The sequence below is a fragment of the Triplophysa dalaica genome, chromosome 11 (genome assembly GCF_015846415.1).
Source record: "Triplophysa dalaica isolate WHDGS20190420 chromosome 11, ASM1584641v1, whole genome shotgun sequence".
NCBI classification, from domain to species: Eukaryota; Metazoa; Chordata; class Actinopteri; order Cypriniformes; family Nemacheilidae; genus Triplophysa; species Triplophysa dalaica.
The window spans coordinates 8,402,067-8,424,713 of NC_079552.1; the positions used below are offsets into that span (position 1 = coordinate 8,402,067).

At 36.8% G+C, this 22,647-nt stretch overlaps 3 protein-coding genes across 3 annotated transcripts in view; all 3 read left to right on the forward strand.

Annotated features, from left to right (window-relative positions):
* The first annotated feature begins 2,862 nt into the window (after nt 1–2,862).
* LOC130431659 (peroxisomal N(1)-acetyl-spermine/spermidine oxidase-like) lies at nt 2,863–7,367 on the forward strand. Its single transcript, XM_056760810.1, has 7 exons — nt 2,863–3,016; nt 5,185–5,677; nt 5,785–5,984; nt 6,127–6,382; nt 6,469–6,581; nt 6,736–6,890; nt 7,198–7,367. Exons 1-7 carry the CDS (start codon nt 2,863–2,865, stop codon nt 7,339–7,341), a joined length of 1,515 nt encoding a protein of 504 aa, XP_056616788.1. The 3' UTR covers nt 7,342–7,367.
* A 1,968-nt stretch (nt 7,368–9,335) lies between these two features.
* Nucleotides 9,336–14,026, forward strand: LOC130431658 (peroxisomal N(1)-acetyl-spermine/spermidine oxidase-like). The gene is made up of 7 exons (XM_056760809.1): nt 9,336–9,549; nt 11,854–12,346; nt 12,454–12,653; nt 12,766–13,021; nt 13,108–13,220; nt 13,375–13,529; nt 13,656–14,026. The coding sequence occupies exons 1-7, from the start codon at nt 9,396–9,398 to the stop codon at nt 13,797–13,799; spliced, it is 1,515 nt and encodes a 504-aa protein (XP_056616787.1). The 5' UTR covers nt 9,336–9,395; the 3' UTR covers nt 13,800–14,026.
* A 5,643-nt stretch (nt 14,027–19,669) lies between these two features.
* Nucleotides 19,670–22,647, forward strand: part of zcchc24 (zinc finger, CCHC domain containing 24) — a 32,852-nt gene continuing 29,874 nt past the window's right edge. The window contains exon 1 of the mRNA XM_056760834.1: nt 19,670–20,147. Within this exon, the coding sequence (XP_056616812.1) occupies nt 19,914–20,147 (234 nt within the window). The 5' untranslated portion in view covers nt 19,670–19,913. The remainder of the gene's footprint in view (nt 20,148–22,647) is intronic.

The following is a 22,647-nucleotide window of genomic DNA, read 5'->3' on the forward strand; positions in this document are numbered from 1 at the left end:
TCGATTCTCAGTTGCTTTACTCTGCGGGAGCTCATTTCCAATTCACCTTTTAACTCTTTATTTAGATTTTCTTATCATTGTTCCATGTTTTTAGTGCTTTAGAAAAATGATGTGTGCGGTTTCCCTTATGTTCACAAATAATCGTTTCTTATTGTTCTTCAAGTGCCCCTCACACTGAGCCAGTTCCCACAAGCTATAAAAGGCAATATATTGTTGAGACCAAGATATGAAGTCATTGCTTGATTGTGTGCCCATGTTACACATTGGGAGGCACCCTGTGAAACAAGGAACATTACAGTACTTAAGGTGCTCCTCTTTTCCTGGACAACCGTGTGCTTGTGTACACGTGTAGATTTTCCTATATCCAACATAACACACTTTTAAATAATTGTGTAAGCAAGGTTTGTAGTCGAGACCACCAAAACTGAGACCAGAGGGTGTTGAGACCAAGACCAGGACTCCCAAGATGCATTCAAAAGATCCACAAAATACTAAAAGTCATAATAAAATAATAATTGAAGTAATTTGGGTGATGTATTGTGCAGAATGTATGTGTAGGATGTTTTATGTGTTTATGTTTTATCACCTGCACCTACTGTAACATATAACAGAAATTGCAGGTACAAATTCCAACAACATAAAAAAAGGGAAATACCCAAGATAAATTTAAGTCTGTGACCTTAAACAAATCATTCAGTGACCTATTTACTTAGTTTCATTGTTTTTTTTATCTAATCAATAGCAAAATAGCTGTGTGTTGCTCAGAAATGCACAAAAGTTCAGATTTGTTCTAGATTTGTTTTGGGACTTGCCAAAATAGAACAAAAGCTTGTGTTTGATTGCGTCTAAAACTGAAGTCACTTATTAACTCAAGGCTTATTGGATAATTGTACAAAATAAATATCACATCAGATGTTAAAAAAACAATATCTCATACAAGAACCTTTTTGCAATCACATCTCGGATATTGTGGGCCTTTGGGTATATTATTTTGTTGACATATTTCTTTAAAACAATCCCCCGTTCTTCTCTTACCAGCAGTAAGAGTAACAGAAGAATCAAATAAGGAACATGTGGTGAATGCTTTTAAAGCCAGATGTTTTACATTCAATCACGCGATTGATGTTGGCACAAAATGTACAAGCAATTTAGTGTAATTCCAACACTTGTGGTCTTGACCTGTCTTGAAATAAAATCCTAAAACCAATAAGTCTGAGACCAAGACAGAGACAGAGACCAAAAACAGTCGAGACCTGGACAAGACCAAGACCATCAAAAAAAGTTCTTGAGACCGGTCTCGAGTACAACAACACTAGTTTAAGCATTAAGATTAATATTTCAACTGCAACTTAAGTTTGATTTTAATTTAATTTGGTTTAATTATTTATATCATTTATAATTAATGACATGAATATGTCTGGCTGGCAATATTAGATGTGACATTTAGTTTATTAAAATTTTAAAGTTTATTAACTTTAAAGTTTATTTATTTTAAATACACGTTCTGTTTTGTGTGTATCAGTATCAGGCTGTGTTGCCCTGTGGACACTTAATCATTTTATCTACGGTATTCTCATTTTAACAACTTGACTTTGTACTTTGCCAAGCACAAAGTACTTTCAGTGTTCACTGTCACTAAAAAATTCTGAAGAAAAAAACTGAGCTCACAAGAAATTTTTGTATTTGATAAACCATTGTGTTTACTGAATAATCTGTTTACTGCTCACACTTTATTGAATGGCTTTTAACTTTACAAACAAAAATGCTTACAATTCACTGTTTACACTTTATCAGGATTGGCTGTTGGGAACAAGTTTTGAGCTCAAATGAAGATACTGCCCCCATCTGGTGACATTAGTTAAAAATGTGTTACAATAACAAGAAGTCCTTACATTTATATACAGTATAGCGTTTTTCTGCAGCTCTCAATAAATCCTTGGTGTTTCGAGTCAGATCGGGCGTGGCTTGTTGGTTTTGACTAAATCTTGGGTGTTTCAAGTCTTACGAAACATTTACCCTTATCCACACCTTAACCATAACCTTACTCTAACCATCTAAATTACCTATGAATGTTCAAATTTATAAAAAAACAAGTTTGGGAGATGACGTCAGACTTGAAACACCAAGGATTCAGTGAGAGCCTTTTTCTGGGCACTCAATGCGCTTTTACAAGGAGGGGGGAATTAACCACCTAGATGATAAAACGGCAGCCATATTGCAGCAGAATGGTCACCAGACACCAGCTTATTGGTGGAGACGAGACAGATTGATGAAGCAAAGCCACTTGGTACATATGGCGATGATTAGGAGGCCACACTGATGGATAGAGGCAAACGGGCAGATTTGGCCAGAAGGCCGGAGTTACACCCTTACAGTTATTCAAATGCTTTCCTGGGATTTTTAGTGTCAGGAACGCGGTTTGACATATCATCCGAAGGACAGAGTTGGATTTTATTGTTTATGTTACGTAGGAAGGAAAAAGTTCTACAAGAGATCTCATATAGATAGGGTTTACTTTGATAATAGATAACATAAAGAAAGACACACATTTTGTAAGACGTCATTTAGTCATTCTCATTTTTGAAAAAACAAGTTTGTTTTTTCTCATTTATGTTTAATGACGTAAGACATGAGGAACATTTTGAGAGGTTTCTTTCATTACTGTACTGTGATGAGCAGGCATATATTTTTTGGAGTTGTGGAAAGGTCCATGCATAAATATCTGTAACATTTATGTCACAATGTTTCCATTGTGTTGTGTAACTGGTCACAGAGCAGACAGAGTGAAGGGGTGGGATCAGGGTGAGAGATTAATGAGCACAGCATATAAGATCATAGCATTTACATACAGAAACACGTACAATGTCACTGCAGCGTGATTCTCGAATTTGTATAATCGGATGCGGCATCTCGGCAATTGGTGCCGCTCAGAAATTATTAAAACATGGTTTTAGTAATGTGCACATCATTGAAGCGACTGGAAAAAGTGGTGGAAGAATACGAACCGGCAGGCTGGGTAAGACTGTAAATAATGATGATAATTTAAATTATTTTGAAATTCTGATTGCCCTCTCTACTCTTTTATCCACCGGTACCTGTCTTTTCATCACTTCCTGTAAACAGGCCTACATGGGTTAGCATATCGTGTGACATTTTGTCACTTTGTATCCTATATAATTCGTGATTACTGTAAGATTTTATCTGGAATGTTATGGTTTGGAGATGTAATGCAAATGAGGAGACCACCATATAGGTATATATTTGTGAAGTGTGATGTGGCTACTATTTCCTCTCATATATGTTCAGGATTTTTTGCTTTTTTTCTGAAATAACTGACAAACATGGTTGAAGTTATTAATTTCAAGTTACTTAATATTTTCAATCATATAAAATTTAAAAAAATATTAAGATGTAATTATATCATAATAAATTGTTTGATAGAAACCCTTTCATTTTGGGAATCAAATCCAAGTTTACAAGAACAGAAAAACATGAAACTAAACAAGCCTAAGCAACAGCGGCCCAGTAATGAGAAGAGAAAGCAAGTGGTTAAAACATGTAACCAGATAGAAAGGTGCATATACTGTCCGATTGTACAAAAAGACATGACACATTTCACATGACTCAGTTGACCCTATTTACATTATTCACAAAATTTCCTTTTAAATGGATAGTTCACACCCCCAAAAAACAAATTCTCGAAGTCAGTAAATGATGAGAGAATTTTTATTTTAGGGTGAACTATCCCTTTAAGAAACTAGCATACTGGTATTATCATCACACTATCACACTGTAAATGTGAATAGCTGACACCTTGCCCATTTTGCTAAATTCGACATTCATTAAAAAGAACCGATTCTTAAGAGAGAATCATTCACCAGTGTGGCTTTCTTCAATTCTGAAGAGCCTACAGAAAATATGGAACCGACAGGAAAAACATACACACCAAGTACTGCTTATTAAAAGAAAAAATATTGTTGTAGTATAATCGTGTGTGGGATTGGACGTGACTAGTAACATCTTCTCAGATTATGTGTGGGTTTAGGGCAAGTATTTGTTACGTTCTTCATGATAGATCAGATGCACATGCTACACTAATTCTGCAGATTTTGCGGACTATGGCTGAAATAAAAGATCCAACTATGCCAAAAATGTTAGATTCTACAGATCCATGGTTCAAATTCAGTTCACGAGTTTTTGCGCTAGGTCTTATATGTCTGTGTCAGGGAAATGTCTGAGTTGTGTTGTCAGTTAACACTTATACTCAACCTTAGGCAGATATAGTGATGAATGGCAAGAACAGAAGGCAGGAGATGAAGTAATAATATAATAAAATAAGCAAAGTATGACTAGAAACGTATTCAACTTTCGTAATAACATTGCCCTGTGAAAACCTTGAGATTGAGACATTTTCTTATCTGCCCTTGTGAAGACAATATAGAACTCGACATAAGATTAGACAGCAATAAAACGTAAGGAATGTAGAATGGAAAAAGTAAGAAGAATGAAATGTCTATGGGTCAATGACATATAACGACCACTTGTCATGAAATGTAACCAATAATATCAATAATTATATTAAATAAAAAATAAGATATCTAATTGTGACTGAAATATGAATCTCTTATACAGTATTCTTCAGTGAATGGTATTTTTTAAACAACAGTTGTATGCGATGGTCATGAAAAATAAGTGTTAATTTAGGAAGACAAAATAATAGAACAAAAATATGACCAAAATTATTTACCAAAACTCAAAGAATTGCAAACACTCTTACTATAAAGATTGAAGTATTTCAATTAAAATTAATACATTTTTAAATAAATAACATTCACACCACATGACACCAAACACCACATTCTGAATGTTTAAATAACGGCAATAGATATTATTATTTATATGTATCTTGAAAATGTTGTGTCTATAATCCTTATATATAATAAGTAGAATATAATAATATATGAACTGAATATGTACAAATGAGCAAAGAATAATTAATAAAATACCTAAGGAGAAGAAAAAAGTGAAATACAACACATGTATTAAAAACGCAAACATATTGCTTTTAATAAAGTCATCCTAACCTTCACTTATGACAGTTGTTTGTGCATGTGCATACAAATCAAATATTTAAATACAAATATATATTTAGAGAGAGATACAACTTTTCTCCTTTTGTTCAAGGTGACAACATTGTAGAGATCGGTGCCAACTGGATCCATGGCCCATCAAAGGAAAACCCGGTGTTTCGCTTGGCATGCGACTACCAACTTCTTGATAAAGAATCAATGTCTGAACAAAACCAGGCAGTTGACATAGGTGGTCATCCGCCACTTGTTCCCAACTGGTTTACCAGTTCTGGTCGGAAACTGGGACCTGAAGTGATGAGGCCAGCATTAGAGTTTTTCATGAAAATACTGGAAAGGAGCCAGCAGTTCTATGACAGTGGTGGAGAACCAATGCCCAGTGTTGGAAACTTTGTCAAGTCGGAAGCTAAACGTCTGGCCCCAGAGGAGTGGAAGGAAGACCAGGCTAACATAAATATAAGAATGGCCATGATAAACACACTGCTTAAGCTGGAGTGCTGTGTCAGTGGAACACACACGCTGGATGATGTCGGCCTGGGAGCATTTGGCATGTATAAGACACTTCCAGGACTGGACTGCACTTTCCCAGGGTGAGTGATCATTGTAACAGATCTTTTCTGTATATTTCAGTGTATTTCCTGCTGTTTAAATGCACAATAGTTCAGTTCCAAAAAGTCTACTCTTCTGTTGTTCATAGAGGATATGAAGGTTTAATTGATCACATGATGAAGGAACTTCCCAATGGTATAGTCTCATACAACAAGCAGGTGAAGTGCATTCACTGGAACAACACAACGGATAAACCAGACACTACTGCAACATCCGCCCCTGTTAAGATTGAATGTGTTGATGGAGAGACATTTGCATCAGACCATGTTATAATCACCGTCTCACTAGGTTAGTATAACAGATCCATCATAATGAATGTGGCTGAGCGAACCACAATATCTTTTAATTTCATCATATATTCACAATATTACTTGCTGAGATTTGCTCTCTGCAAGGCTCGTAATTCATTTAATGTGTTTTTCCATCACAGGATATCTAAAGAAGCACAAGGACACTTTCCTGAGCCCTTCTCTTCCCCTGAACAAACTCCATTCAATTCAGAGAATGGGCTTTGGGACCAACAACAAGATCTTCCTTGAGTTTGAGCAGCCTTTCTGGGATGAAGACTGCGAATTGATCTACTTCGTATATGAGGACGACACAGATCTTTGTGATGTTGTTTCTGATATAAAGACATCCTGGATTAGAAAGTTAACTAGGTTCACTGTGCTCAAGCCCACAGAGAGGTATGTACAGTACAGTATAAATAGAGTTGTGCAGTTTATACTGTTACAGTATAAGACATCTTATTACTTTCGGTGCACATTTGCAGATTTGGACATGTACTCTGTGGATGGATTGCAGGGCATGAATCCGAGTACATGGAGACACTGTCTGAATTTGAAGTGCTACACAGTGTCACTCAAGTCCTTCGCAAATTTACAGGTAACAATTCTATCTACAATTTCAAGTCATAAGAGGCTCATTATACTTTATCATATACTGTACTCCATTTATATTACATTATATGGGATGAGTATACAGTAGTTTCAAATTGAGCAGTCAAAATGTAACGGCATACAAATACTTCAATTTTTAGGAAATCCAACTATTGCACCAAGAAAGCTCTTGAGATCACAATGGTTCCATGATCCCTATTCTTGTGGATCTTACACCTATGTGGCCAAAGGTTGCTCCGGATATGACATAGATAACCTTGCTGAGCCCCTACCACCAAATAGCTCAAATTCTAAGGTATAACACCTTCCATTCCATTCCATTTTCTACCGCTTATCCGAACTACCTCGGGTCACGGGGAGCCTGCGCCTATCTCAGGAGTCATCGGGCATCAAGGCAGGATACACCCTGGATGGAGTGCCAACCCATCGCAGGGCACACACACTCACTCATTCACTCACGCACTCACACCCTACGGACACAACACCTTCCATTCCAGCCAATTATTATAAGAAGTATTTGATGTAGATTTAAAGTAAACATTCTTGAAATTATAAGTGATATCTCTGTATAGCATAAACAATAGTGTTCTTGTTTTCTGCAGCCTTTGCAGGTGTTGTTTGCAGGAGAGGCCACACACAGGTCGTTCTTCTCTACTGTACATGGAGCATTGATGGCAGGCTGGAGGGAAGCAGAGCGTCTTATATCTCACTACACTCCTACATCCACAATCTCATCAAAGCTGTGAAATCTCCTCATGTTTTATAGGGATTAAAATTTGGATGTAAGTGATTTTCATGAGATCTGAAAGATTTTGAGCTTTATAGGAAAATCTGAATGTAATCAGAAATTTGCATGTATGCCAATGCCGATATGTCGGCTCACAAATATTGTCTGGGTTGAGAAAATAAATTGAATGCCTGTTCTTTACTTTGCACAATTAATAAAAAAAAATTGATCTGCAATGTCCAGTGAGATTCCAGTGAGATTCCAGTGAGACACCGCTCTGAGTGAATGTAACTTCCCTTGGGTCCAGAGGACAAAGTGGCGCGCCAGTTCGGATAGTGGGCATGACCGCAAGCCCCCCTAGTGGTTTATGAATGAGACGACCAATGTGTTGTCTGTTTTGAAAAGCACATGATGGCCTCAAAGGTCTGTGAGAAAGTGTTTAAGAGCTAGAAACACTGGCAACATCTCTAGGCAATTTATGTGGCAATCGAGGTGAAATATTCACCCATTCCATAAACAGACTTCTGGCCCTTTTGGAGTTCCATAACTGTGGGGGTCACATATGTCGTTTGCATTAAACAACGACACTAAGCACCTCACTCTTGCCCCTGGGATAAAAAAGCTTCTTTCCACTGATCATGACCTTTAAGAAAGTACTTTCAGTGTTCACTGTCACGATAGGAAATTCTGAAGGAGAAAGACTGAGCTCACGTAAACTTTTTGTAAGACTTGTATTTGATAAACGATAGTAGGTGTTTTCACACTACACTTAACCCTGCATTGGGGTGCCAACCTGTATATAGTGAAACGAAGCGGGGGTTGAATGATACGACCAGACGACTCATAACAGACACCCAATCTAAAACTGGACAGTTCCCACCTGCTTTAAAGCCACAACCATCGTCCAAGTGCCTGAGAAGTCTGCTGTGTCCTTCCCCAATGATTACTGCCCCATTGCACTCACACCCATCATCATGAAGTGCTTCGAGCGACTCGTCCTGAGGCACTTCTGCTGTCCCTCTCACTGGACCCGCTGCAGTTTCCAAAACGCTCCACCAACCACGCCATGTCCACCACACTCCATCTGGCCCTCACTCAGGTTGAGAAAAACCCACCTATCCTGACCACATTCTACAGAGGGACTATTGAGAGCTTCCTGAGCAGCTGCATCAATGTCTGTTTTGGGATCTGTGCCGCAACAGACCACAAGACCCTAAAACGGACAGAGAAGATCATCGGGATCTCTCTATTATGAACATATACACCACACGCTGCATCCGAAAAGCAAGCGTCTTAGCTGACCCTCTCTCACGCACTTTTCACCCTTCTGCCTTCTGGAAAAGGTATCGGAGCATTCGTGCCATCAGCCCAAAACAGTGCAACGGCTTCTTTTCACAAGCCATTCGACTCCATAATGAAAGGATTAACACATATGTACTGTAACACCCTGTTTGCATATTTGCACCAATTACTGGCCTATTTGTATATTTTTTTGCATCAAAACTGTTGCTAGTTCCTCGTTGACCAGTGTACAGCAGTATGATTACATTGACAAAGTTTCTCTAATATTTGCACGTCGATGCTTTGCGCTGTGTACAGTGATTTATTGATGTCACGTTTGCACTTAATGTAGTATTTGCACAGATGTGCACTTTTTGTAATCTGTGTGATTTTGTTTTATGTAACGTTATAGCACCTTAGTCCTGAGAGAAGGTCGTCTCGTTTCACTATATGTACTGTTCTGAATATTGTTGAAATGACAATAAAAGCCACTTGAACAAGTTTCGAGCACGAATGGATACTGCCCCCGTCTGGTGACAACAGTTACAAACGTGTTACAATAACAGTTACATTTGATTGTTTGTCTCATGTAGGAAGGTGAAAGTTCTGCAAGAGATCTCATAAAGACACGGTTTGATTTTATAATAGATAACATACAAATGTGTCCCTTGTGTTGTGTAACTGGTCATAGAGTGAAGGGGCGGGATCAGGGTGAGAGAGTAATGAGCACAACGTATCAGATCATAGCGTCGCCCCGTCGACCTCGACAAGTAACGTAAAGAAACACGTACAATGTCACTGCAGCGTGATTCTCGAATATGTATAATCGGATGCGGCATCTCGGCAATCGGTGCCGCTCAGAAATTATTAAAACATGGTTTTAGTAATTTGCACATCATTGAAGCGACTGGAAAAAGCGGTGGAAGAATACGAACCGGCAGGCTGGGTAAGACTGTACATACAGATGATATAACAGCGGTTGACAATATGAACAGCAAATATAACAGAAATTAAAAGTATGTTGATGTTCCGATTGCCATCTATGCTCGTATATTCAGCGCGTTTATTCTGTCTCTTCGTCACTTCCTGTAAACAGGCCCACATGGGTTAGCATATTGTGTTACATTTGGTCACTTTGTATATAATTTGTGATTACTGTTATATTGTATCTGGAATGTTATTGTTTGCGGCTGAATGAGGAGACCAATGTTAGGTAGCTATTTGTGAAGTTTGATGTGAAACTGGACAACAAAACCAGTCTTATGGGTAAATTTTTCGAAATTGAGATTTTTACATAACATGAAAGCTGAATAAATAAGATTTATATTGATGTATGAGGTGTAAGATTATGATAATATCTGACTGAGATACAACCGTTTAAAACTCAGGAATCTGAGAGTGCAAAATAATCTAAATATTGAGAAAATTGCCTTTGAAGATGTTAATCGGAGGCACTGTGGCAGGCCATCCACTCACAGAAATAAAGTTTATATATATTTTAGGAAGGAAATTCACAAAATATCTTCAAGGAACATGATCTTTACTTGGTTTCCTAATGATTGTGGGCATAAAAGAAAAATCTATAATTTTGACCCATACAAATGTATTTTTGTCTTTGACTAAAAATGTTTCCGTTCTACTTAAGACTGGTTTTGTGATCCAGGGTCACTATATGTTCCTGGGATTTAGTTTTTACCTGACAAACATGATGAAGTTACTTAATATTTTCAATGACATACAATTTCTAAAACATTAAGATGTAATTGTAAATAATAAATTGTAACGAAAAATACAGATGAAAACCTTAACATAAAAAACGATACTAGATAAGCCACAGCGGCCCATTAATGACCAGAGAAGTGGGTAAAAAATTAAACCAGATACCAAGGTGCATATGCTGTAAAATCATGGAAAAGACATGACACAGCCGACATTTCACATCACTCAGTTGACACTTTTTACATTGTTTTTCAAAATTTCCTTTTAAATGGATAGTTCACCGCCCCCCACATATTCTCGAAGGTGAGTAAATGATGGCAGAATTTTTATTTTTATCCCTTTAAGAAACTAGCATACTGATATTGTCATCACATTGTAAATGTGAATAGATGACACTTTGCCCATTTTGCAAACCAGTAAAAACACTTTTTTTTTAAAAAGAACCGATTCTTAAGAGTGAATCATTCACCAGTGTGGGAGCCTACAGAAACTGACAGGAAAAATAAACATGCAAAGTACTGCTTATTAAATGAAAATTTGAGTAAAATCATGTTTAGGACATGACCAGTATCTTCTCAGATTCTCAGATTATGTGTGGATATAGGGCAAGTATTTGTCTTGTTCTTCATGATAGATCAGATGCACACGATATGCCGCGGGATGTTATTCTGCTGACTATGGCTGACATTACAGATCCAACCATGACTTCGCCAAGGTCCAAGGTTCAGATTCAGTTCGCTAATTTTTACGTAGGTCCTATATGTGTGTGTCAGGAAAGTTACTGAATTGTGTTGTCAGTTAACACTTCTACTCAACCATAGAGCAAAGATAGTGATGAATGGCAAGAACAGAAGGGAGGAGATGAAGTAATAATATAAAATAGGAAACCTTGAGATTGAGACATTTTCTTATCTGCCCTTGTGAAGACAATATAAAACTTGACATAAGATTAGACAGTAATAAAACGTAAGGAATGTAGAATGGTAAAAGTAAGAAGAAATAAATGTCTATGGGTCATTGATTTCATTTAATCATTTAATTTGACAATATAATAGAACCAAAATGTGAGATGACTATTAACCAAAACACAAAGAAATGCAAATACTTTGTTTCTAAACACTTTAAACACTAAAGAAAATTGTCAAGGAAATTACTTAATTTTAACTTGATTTAAAATGTTCATCTGTATTTTAATTTTATTTTTTAATAGACATTTATTTGTATTTTGAAATTAGTATGTCGATAATCCTTATATATCGTAAGTAGAATATAATAATATTTTAACTGAATATATAAAAATGAGTAAAGAATAATACATAAAATACCTATAAGGAGAAGAAAAAAGTGAAATACATCACATATGTATTATATACACAATGTATTATATACGCAAACATATTGCTTTTAATAATGTCATCCTCCTTCACTTATGACAGTTGTTTGTGTATGTGCATACAAATCAAATATTTAAATACAAATATACGTTGAGAGAGAGAGATACAACTTAAGTTCTTTTCTCCTTTTGTTCAAGGTGACAACATTGTAGAGATCGGTGCCAACTGGATCCATGGCCCATCAAAGGAAAACCCGGTGTTTCGCTTGGCATGCGACTACCAACTTCTTGATAAAGAATCAATGTCTGAACAAAACCAGGCAGTTGACATAGGTGGTCATCCGCCGTTTGTTCCCAACTGGTTTACCAGTTCTGGTCGGAAACTGGGGCCTGAAGTGATGAGGCCAGCATTAGAGTTTTTCATGAAAATACTGGAAAAGAGCCAGCAGTTCTATGACAGTGGTGGAGAACCAATGCCCAGTGTTGGAAACTTTGTCAAGTCGGAAGCTAAACGTCTGGCCCCAGAGGAGTGGAAGGAAGACCAGGCTAACATAAATATAAGAATGGCCATGATAAACACACTGCTTAAGTTGGAGTGCTGTGTCAGTGGAACACACACGCTGGATGATGTCGGCCTGGGAGCATTTGGCATGTATAAGACACTTCCAGGACTGGACTGCACTTTCCCAGGGTGAGTGATCATTGTAACAGATCTTTTCTGTATATTTCAGTGTATTTCCTGCTGTTTAAATGGACAATAGTCCAGTTCCAAAAACTGTACTCTTCTTTTTTACATAGAGGATATGAAGGTTTAATTGATCACATGATGAAGGAACTTCCCAATGGTATAGTCTCATACAACAAGCAGGTGAAGTGCATTCACTGGAACAACACAACGGATAAACCAGACACTACTGCAACATCCGCCCCTGTTAAGATTGAATGTGTTGATGGAGAGACATTTGCAGCAGACCATGTTATAGTCACCGTCTCACTAGGTTAGTATAACAGATCCATCATAATGAATGTGGCTGAGCGAACCATAATATCTTTTAATTTCATCATATATTCACAATATCGTAATTCATTTAATGTGTTTTTCCATCACAGGATATCTAAAGAAGCACAAGGACACTTTCCTGAGCCCTTCTCTTCCCCTGAACAAACTGCATTCAATTCAGAGAATGGGCTTTGGGACCAACAACAAGATCTTCCTTGAGTTTGAGCAGCCTTTCTGGGATGAAGACTGTGAATTAATCTACCTCGTATGGGAGGACGACACAGATCTTTGTGATGTTGTTTCCGATATAAAGACATCCTGGATTAGAAAGTTGACTGGGTTCACTGTGCTCAAGCCCACAGAGAGGTATGTACAGTACTGTATAAATAAAGTTGTGCAGTTTATACTGTTATAGTATAAGACATCTTATTACTTTCGGTGCACATTTACAGATTTGGACATGTACTCTGTGGATGGATTGCAGGGCATGAATCCGAGTACATGGAGACACTGTCTGAATTTGAAGTGCTACACAGTGTCACTCAAGTCCTTCGCAAATTTACAGGTAACAATTTTAATAACAATTTCAAGTCATAAGAGGCTCATTATACTTTATCATATACTGTACTCCATTTATATTACATTATATGGGATGAGTATACAGTATTTTTAAATAGAGCAGTCAAAATGTAACGGCATACAAATACTTCAATTTTTAGGAAATCCAACTATTGCACCAAGAAAGCTCTTGAGATCACAATGGTTCCATGATCCCTATTCTTGTGGATCTTACACCTATGTGGCCAAAGGTTGCTCCGGATATGACATAGATAACCTTGCTGAGCCCCTACCACCAAATAGCTCAAATTCTAAGGTACAACACCTTCCATTCCAGCCACTTCTAATAAGAAGTATTTGATGTAGATTTAAAGCAAACATTCTTGAAATTATAAGTGATATCTCTGTATAGCATAAACAATAGTGGTCTTGTTTTCTGCAGCCTTTGCAGGTGTTGTTTGCAGGAGAAGCCACACACAGGTCTTTCTTCTCTACTGTACATGGAGCATTGATGGCAGGCTGGAGGGAAGCAGAGCGTCTTATATCTCACTACACTCCTACATCCACAATCTCATCTAAGCTGTGAAATCTCCTCATGTTTTAGAGGGATTAAAATTTGGATATAAGGGATTTTTATGAGATCTGAAAGATTTTGTGTCTCCAGGAAAATCTGAATGTAATGGTAGAAATTTGCATAATTTAAATTGTAAATTGAATGCCTCTTCTGTACTTTGCACAATGTAAAAAAAATTGTGATCTGCTAAAAAATAGATTTTTATTAAACATATTTTCCTACAATTCCTTGTATAACTGTTTGATTGTTTGTATAAGTCTAAACTGAATCAGTATTTTCTGGTTAATAATAGTGTTTTAAATCTTCAGTGAATGTAGTTTATTGTAATCATGTTGCCATACATACAAAAGCCTTGAATGTGTTGAGAGAATAACTTTTAAACTGTGGTTTTTCGTAAATGGCTATATGCGATCTCGTCAGTAGAGGGCGATGTGATTATTTTTAGGCTGTTTTCATCCCGCCAGTAAGCTAACAGAACAAGCTGAAAGGTGAAGCTCTTCTGAGTTAAATCCGTAAAAGTGTTCATTAACGCAAATGGGTGAGTTACATATAAAAAGGAATATATGAAGAGTTAGAGATAACTCCGCTTTTTACTGCAGTTTGTTTGCTTTAATTTTGCATAATAACAAAAAATACAGCTTTAACTAACACAATAAAAACGTGTAAATATCATATAAAACAAGATTTTTTAAAATCTCTTATCTCTTTTTGGTTATCTCTTTTTGGAACCAAACTCTTAATATATTATTACAAAAAGAAATGTTTACGTTAAAACTGGAATGATTAGAAGAACATAAGTAACGTTAGAGATTAAGTCATGCTATTACACACTCCAGTCCAATAGGTGGCAGTGTCCAATTGTCGGTGGTTTAAAACCCGCCAGTAAACAAAACTTAGAGCTTTTTTCCTTGTGGCATTCGCTAATCGTTGCGAATTCAAAACTAATATTGCACTTTTTTAGTCAGTCGCTGCTGCGGGCATTTGGTGAGTGAACTAATATATTTAGACTATTGTTAAGTATTTTTCAAATGAAACTGACAAGTTTGTGTTCTCCCTGACACCGAAAAGCTTAAAACCTTTAATTAGCAGCTAAAGAATTCATTCAAAATTGAAATTAAATAACGCATCTGTAAACAAAATTACGAGGGACGTGTTGCTAGTTTAGCTGTGGTCACAGACATGCATTCTTTACAATAATCTCCATGTAACCTTTTGTTGTAGTCCTGGTCCTGCCATTTAAAGGATTCACCTTGAAGTTTCATAAATAATGTTTTTTGACGTTTAAACTCTGCAATAGACATAGCAGAGCCAAGTCTTCGTTAGGATGGAGGAATGCTTGCTTTCTGTGTCGACTCTAAGGCAAATAAAAACAGAAGATGAAGTGATGAACACGCTTCCTGTCAGTAACCAATATGAAACCTCTGAAGACTTCACCAATGGTTACCTGAAAACTGAAAACGATGACATTTTCAAGTTGAAAGCAGAGTTCATTCAGTCAGACATACACCCACCACACGTTAAAGTGAAATCTGATCAAGATGTCTTCTTGTGGTCTCGGGGTGATTATAAAGAGGAGTTTCTGGACCTTTGTCTACAAATTAAGAAGGAAGCATTTGGTAACACCCACTGGCCTTATACCTCCAATTGAAATGGACGAAGAGTTTGAAATGACAAGGAACACATGCTTCTTTAGATAAAAATCTGACCAGAAGTTCAAGAGGAAGCAAGGGGTACAGGACTAAAAAACCTTACCAAAAAATCGAATGCATCGAGCAATATAAACATTGTGGGGGCAGTCGTGGCCTAATGGTTAGGGAGTCGGACTCGTGACCAGAAGGTTGCCGGTTCGTTCCCTTGAGCAAGGCACCTAACCCCTACTTGCTCCCCGGGCGCTGCAGTAATAGCTGCCCACTTCTCCAGGTGTATGTGTGTTCACCACTTGATGTGCGTGTGTTCACTACTCTCTGGATGGGTTAAAAGCAGAGGTATATTCGGATATGGGTCACCATATCTGACAAATAGGTCACTTTCACTTTTCACTTTCACTTTTCACTTTCAAAGTTGGATGGTCAGCAGAGCAGCCTGGGAATCTTGATTTAAGCAGAGGAAAGGCCTGTTGCTTTACTCCAGACACAATGGAAAAAGACAACAAGTCCAACAAACTACACAAAGAAAATCTATTTAGTTGTGAAACATGTGGGGAAGAATTCCATCGGTCAGGCCTTCTTACTGATCATGTGAAAATTCACAGAAGACAGAATCCATACACGTGTAACCAGTGCCATATGAAGTTTGCCAAAACTTCTGATTTGACAAAACATTTACATCGACATGCTGGTGAGCGCCCGTTTTCATGTAGGGATGCACCGATCCTACTTTTTCCTTTCCGATCCGATTCCGATACCTGAATTCTGTGTATCGGCCGATACCGATTCTGATCCGATACTAGCACTGTTTTTCATGATCAAAGTAGACTTGCATATTTTAACTTTTATTGCCAGAGGTGGATAGTTAAGAATGTTTACTTTCAAGTACATTTTAAAATATATGTACTTTATCAGAGAACTTTGGACAAAAAAATACTTTCCTACAGTATGAAGCACAGCATATTTACTCCACTACAGTCCATACATTTTTTAATTTTTTTTTTACTTTAAATCCATGAGTACATTAAAATCTACCATTTTCCTTCACTTAAGTATTTTTACTTAAAAGTATGATTTTTTTTAAATGTTATTTAGTGCTTTATTTAACTTAAAAATACATACAAAACAAAATGTGGTCTCATTAAGCACAGATACTTACAAAATGTTTAACAAATAAATTTCTGTTTATTGCACAAAGCTACCACAATATAAAAGTCTCCAAACTCACTCATGCACATCCTGGACACAAAATGATGCGCTTAATACATTCGCTTCTACGTTATTTAAAGTCATGCGCATTGGACGCAGAATGATGCGCTTAATGCACCCGCTTCACTCACGCACATCCCGGATAGTGATGATCGTGTATTCGCGGGGATCTTTGCTTCCCAAGTTCAAAACAGTTATAACACAAAGAGAAGAGATATGTTATGTGTTTAAATCATAGTACATTGCATCCATCCTAAAGTAAAAAAAAAGAGTTAGTGTATGAATGACGCATAACATAGACCGGTTCCGGTGCTTGAATCTAATAACTTTACACTCAGCGAGTACAGTCTCCGGCAAAATGCATTTTAAACAAAACCACAGTCTACTATCTAGTGATTAGGAAGAATATTAAAAACTTTGGAAAGAGTAACGTCCTGACTGTTCCCGGACACACGCATGCTGGATTGAGATTGACAGATGACCGCACCAGCGGAGGTCAGAGTTTTTTATTTATGCTATATTGGTTTATTCCTCGCATAAAGCTATCAAAATACATGACAACGAATACAGTGCATGACACAGTTTATGGTAATTTCCTGATGGATAGTCCTTTATGAAGCTTTAGAGTAACTTCCACGGGTATCGCAACGGATCGGACTGAAGAGAACCCGTCAGTCCGATACCCGATCCAGCAAAAAACATCCGGATCGGCCCCAATTCCGATCCAGAGTATCGGATCGGTGCATCCCTATTTTCATGTGACTGCTGTGAAAAGACGTTTTTTTGAAATGTATGACCTGAAGGTTCACCAGAGAGATCACACAGGAGAGAGCTTGTGGAAAAGGTTTTAAGCGTATTTACACACTTATCACACATAAACAGACACACTCAAGTGAGAAACCTTTTCAGTGCTCTGTGTGTGGTAAAGCTTACAAATATGAGTACAGTTACAGGAGGCATATGAAAGATCATATAAATGATGTGCCTTGATATGTTTTGATTAACTGTTTAATGGGATTTTTATTTCAACAATATTTCCTTTTGTGAAGCCATGTATTTGACTGTGTATTGAATAGGATTTTTTTACTGAATTTTTTATCTTAACTTTTTATAAGTAGTCTGAATACAGTGCTGATAAATGGTTGATTATTCTTGAATGCGTGTTTGTAATGTGCCTCTTTAACTACTTCAGAAATACACTTTCTTAATGCATTTTACATGTGGGCTGTTGTTAAAATTCTATAGCACATTTGCGTTCAAATTACATATTTTAGTTTCAGTTATCTGGGTGAAAAGAGTAGTGTTGAAATATCTCTTAGATTTATTCCATAGCAAAAGAATGCAGTTGTAAGGCCAAAGGGGTCCGATTTGTACTAGCATGGTATACCTAATAAAATGCCAGGTAAGTGTATTCATTGTTTTATACCTTGAATAAAAATACTGAACAGTGTATTCATGAGTGTAATATATACCTCACGCTGCAACTCGACTTTAACATTCCGCCACTAGAGGGAGGCAAAATGCTTCAAATCACTGTCAACGGAAAGTGTTTGCTGAGCTAGCCATGAGAATGCGTGACAATGAAATCAATTGTAGATACAACTTAATATGAAACGTTAGATAGAACAGAATTGCGACATTTTGTTATTTCAAAGTTAAATATTAAAATTCTATTAGAAAAGCGAGATGTATTACCTTGATTTTATCCGGGCAGATTTTGTGCCAAGTATTCCACAGACTTACAGGAACGGATGGGGTATTACTGAATGAGACTTAAGAAGATGATCGGTTACATTTTATGCATGTTGATACGTTGATTGTGGTTTCTTTTAAACTCATGCCAATATAAACATTGTGGCTCTTTGTTTATTCAGGAGAGTTTTCCAGGGTGCACAGAATTAATGCAGGACGTACAGTTAAGGTTATAGGAAAGGAAGGAGAAAAATATGAATCTATTGCGGCTCTAAACTGTAAGGAAAGTAAAGAGTCCGGCCATAATGTAGCAGTGTCCGAGATGTGGCAGAGAAACAGCTGGTTGAATAGGTAGTGCAAATGAGGAATCTTCCTATTGGTGAAGTCAAATGAGCGTGAGTGCTTGATCTTTGGGGGGAAAATCTTTATATTTACCTTATAAAACTGCAATTAAGTATATGCGTTTAAGAACAGGTTAATGATGAGTAAATTCAGTATTTCAGAAGTGAAGAGGAATGTTTACAACCTCACAAGGTGGCCCAAATCAAGCCACCATACCTCAGAGGTCTGTCAAATGTAAAACACTGAAAAGTACTGCACAGTATTACAGAATCATTAAAACTACACTGCTTTCTGTTACCCAAGCATTGAATGTGTTCATTTTTACGTATGTATACTTTAAATCGTTCATTGTAGCAATACGTTTCTTTTTTGTAAATGCATCGATGGGGATAAACTGATGTTCCCTGGGATGTGTTTGTTAGATTTTGACTAAAGAATATGAGGGCACACGAGTTTCAAAATGAGAAGGACCCACATTAATAAACTATTTACAATAAACACGGCAAAATTTCATGGAAAAAAAATTCAATGGGACTTTAAACAAACAACCTATTTGCTTAACCAGCCTATTGGCTTCCCAAAGGTGTTGAGTTTCACATATGAAGTCTTTAAACGATTGAGTTCCGCCGTGTGACATCGTCTGGTTAAATTATGGAGGTGCTTATGTTTTTAATTTGATATTAACAAGCATCCCTGATAAGGGTTTTATACATTAGGATGTTATCCATTTTTAATGTAAAATTATTGTTTTGCCTTGTTAAATGCTGTTTCCTGTCTGCTATGTATGAAAAAAAATCCATATGAAACGATGTCCTTTAAACAAATCCACGATGAATATACATATTCTGTTTAAATTAGCTATCTAGCCAATACTACACAGGTTGTTCCGCATATGTTAAAGTTGCCAAACCGATTGGCTATTTGGGTAAGTGACGCGCGCAGACGCTAAATGAATATTCAATAAGTTCCTTGCTGTTACAGTGCAAATAAAGCGAGATAACGGGCAGAGGACAGCGGGCTTAAACTTTTTATTCTGACATGTTGAAGCAATGACTTTCGTGTAAGGATCAGCCTGGGACAGAGATCCCGGCGAATGAATAGGGTCTGTGCTGGAAGAAGAGAGAGAAGTGCTCATATCGGGGTGTGGAAAACCGGACGGCGCATTCACAGAAGATCCAGAACAAGTCTGCCTTTCCCAAAAGTAACAGTGGAAGAGTAAAAGTAACAAACTTACAACATGAGCTTGTTGTCTGCTATAGACACCAGTACCTCAGTGTACCAGCCTGCTCAGCTTCTCAACTGGGTTTACCTTTCTTTACAAGACACACAGACGAGTGCCTTCGATGCCTTCCGACCAGAGCCCAACTCTTCCCATCCGGACCTGAACTACAGCAAAACCCCTGCCAATGATCTGAGCTCCTCTCTCAACTCAAACTATCTCAACAATCTCTTTCAGCTGCAGAGGAATGAGGTAACTGATTTTCTCCTACAGAGTTCATTTAGTCTGGAAATGTTTACGGAGATAACGGTCCCTGTAGTGTGAAATAAGATTTATTATATAAAGCGCAGTTTGTTAACTAGACCATCACCGTCAGATTTTGTGTGTCAACACTTAGTTAGCGTTATGTGCGCGCTTTTATAGGAAACTTAAGTCATAATGCAATAACCCGACAATTCATAATCATTTTATTTGTTTTTTATTAATGTTACGTTTTTCACCCTAGACACTGAGATGATACATGTTAATTAATTAATTTATTTCATAATCCTTCCTATGCAAAGAAATAACTTTAAAGCATAAACTAGAGTGTTTCAAATGTCGCATTGATTAGCAACAAATAAAAGTAAACAATAAATAAACTATAAAATAAACTGATATCAGTCTGTACAGGTACCAGTTTTGCACACTCCGATTGCAGTATGTTATTGGATGCACGTGGGCAGCCAGATTAAGCAGTCATCTCATTTTGATCGTAAGAATGCATGTATTTTATTTTCAGACACCTTAGTCCTTTAAGTCAAAATTGATGGAGGCAGACCCCTATTGGCCTATTTTAGTGCTCAATGTAATGATGAGGTTTCTGGTTTCTAAATATATTTTGACGTTGCTGAACTTATCCTGTCTGAAGTATTGGTTTTGATAGTTTTACTAGTCTACAAATTGATACATATTTTTCAAACCTGCCTTACCTTTTCAAGGCTTTGTAGAGTAACACATCTGTAATTCAAAGGTTATTTGAATATTTAAATGAGGTTAATGTACTCTTAGGACTTTAAATGGATGTTTATCAAATCAAGTGCTTTATGGTGACTTGAAAATTAATGTTGTCATAACATGGAAATAGAAGGAAGAATATGGGTGTGGTTTCTCTTTTAAAAAATTGGGAATGTTTTTCTAATGAAATATAATCTGTTGATTGTTTTTGTGATCTTCAAATATTCTTTTAAATAAGATAATTACTTCCTGAAGCTTGGATATATGAGCGACACATTTTCATTTTTAAACATGTGATGACAGAATTGTGGCCAAGACAGAGGGAAAGTGGTTGTGTTTGGTGGAAAGTTTGAGGAAGGGCAAAGCTTGATAAAAACATTGTGTGAAGTCTCTTTCCCTGCCTCCTCCCTCCCTCTTGTCTCTTTTAATGCATTTTAGAATAGACAAATCTTCATCTCGTAGTTTAAAATTATCAACAGTTTGTTCAGTGTGTAGAATGTGTTTAAAAAACATTCGGGCATGTTTCAATATAAAATTTAGTTTTTGTATGTTTATTTTTATTGACAAAGAACACTTAATGCACCATTTAGATGATAATGGACAAATGTCTTAGTAACACCTTTCTTTCAAATGAAAGTGTTTGAGTGGCAGCAGTACAGGCTAGGATTGACCTCTCTCACTGGCCCTCCTGCTGTGTGGAGGGGTGAGGAGTGATGTCCTCCACTAGTGTAAATGTGTGTGAGGACCACGTCCCTCAGGAGAGACTCGGCCAAATTCCTTTCTGACAACTACAATTAATATTGCGGTTACATTATTGTCAAAGCATTGTAAATTCATTCAGATACAAACATTTCTCATCATTATTTAAGTTACCAAGTGAAATGGTCACAATCACTGGGCAGTTATGTTTCATAAATTTCATTGTCCCCTTTTATACTCCTTGTTAATCCTAGACACGATCTGTTTTCCATAACGCATACGAAATAACAGTGTAGTTTCACACAGTTTTTGACAGCACTACTTGTAGTAGACCTGTTTATTCTGAACACAACCACATCTAAAGATATCTTATTTTAAAACTCATCTTTTGTCTTAAGTGCTCACAAGGGTAATTCCGCATACAATACAAATGCATGTATCACACGCTAGAAATGAAAGTCAGCTGGGTTTAACTGGCTGAATGGAAAATGATCGCCAGTTAATCTAGCTGATAATTAATACTTGTCTAGAAGATACATGCTGAAACTGTTTATTGTCATGCTTGGCTAAGAATTAGATGATAGTCATGTAAAATTGCCAAGTATAACGTTTCAGTGCTATCCAACATTAGACATTAACAATAACATAACCTTTCAAATCAAGACCAGAGGAAGACATCGCTATTGCAACATCTTCCATTCCTAATCTTTTCTGTAATGTATGTTGTTGACGCTGTACTGCATTTCTGTGGTTATGTGGTAATATGATTTAAAAATCGCCGACTGATGTACTTATTATTGGCTTTAGTGGATTATGTTGCCCAAGAAGTGATTCTAAAGAAGGATGAACTCTGTAGCACATCTAATTTGGTCATTGCATAGTGTCCTTATTTTTTTTTAAAGATGCCAGATGTTGATTCTAACTGCTTAGTTATTTTTGTCTATAAATAGATGAATTCAATTATTTAAGCTTTTTCATTCCTTTATCGGTAGACATAATCAGTAGCATAACAGTTGAGTTTAAGAATATTTTGTTAAGTATGTTTTGAAAATAGTTT

Excerpts from the sequence above, each read along its gene's own strand:
- LOC130431659 (XM_056760810.1), top strand. The coding sequence starts at position 2,863 with ATGTCACTGCAGCGTGATTCTCGAATTTGTATAATCGGATGCGGCATC. Across the intron at positions 5,678-5,784 it reads CTGGACTGCACTTTCCCAGG|AGGATATGAAGGTTTAATTG; the intron begins GTGAGTGATCAT and ends TGTTGTTCATAG. Across the intron at positions 5,985-6,126 it reads TATAATCACCGTCTCACTAG|GATATCTAAAGAAGCACAAG; the intron begins GTTAGTATAACA and ends TTTCCATCACAG.
- LOC130431658 (XM_056760809.1), top strand. The coding sequence starts at position 9,396 with ATGTCACTGCAGCGTGATTCTCGAATATGTATAATCGGATGCGGCATC. Across the intron at positions 12,347-12,453 it reads CTGGACTGCACTTTCCCAGG|AGGATATGAAGGTTTAATTG; the intron begins GTGAGTGATCAT and ends TTTTTTACATAG. Across the intron at positions 12,654-12,765 it reads TATAGTCACCGTCTCACTAG|GATATCTAAAGAAGCACAAG; the intron begins GTTAGTATAACA and ends TTTCCATCACAG.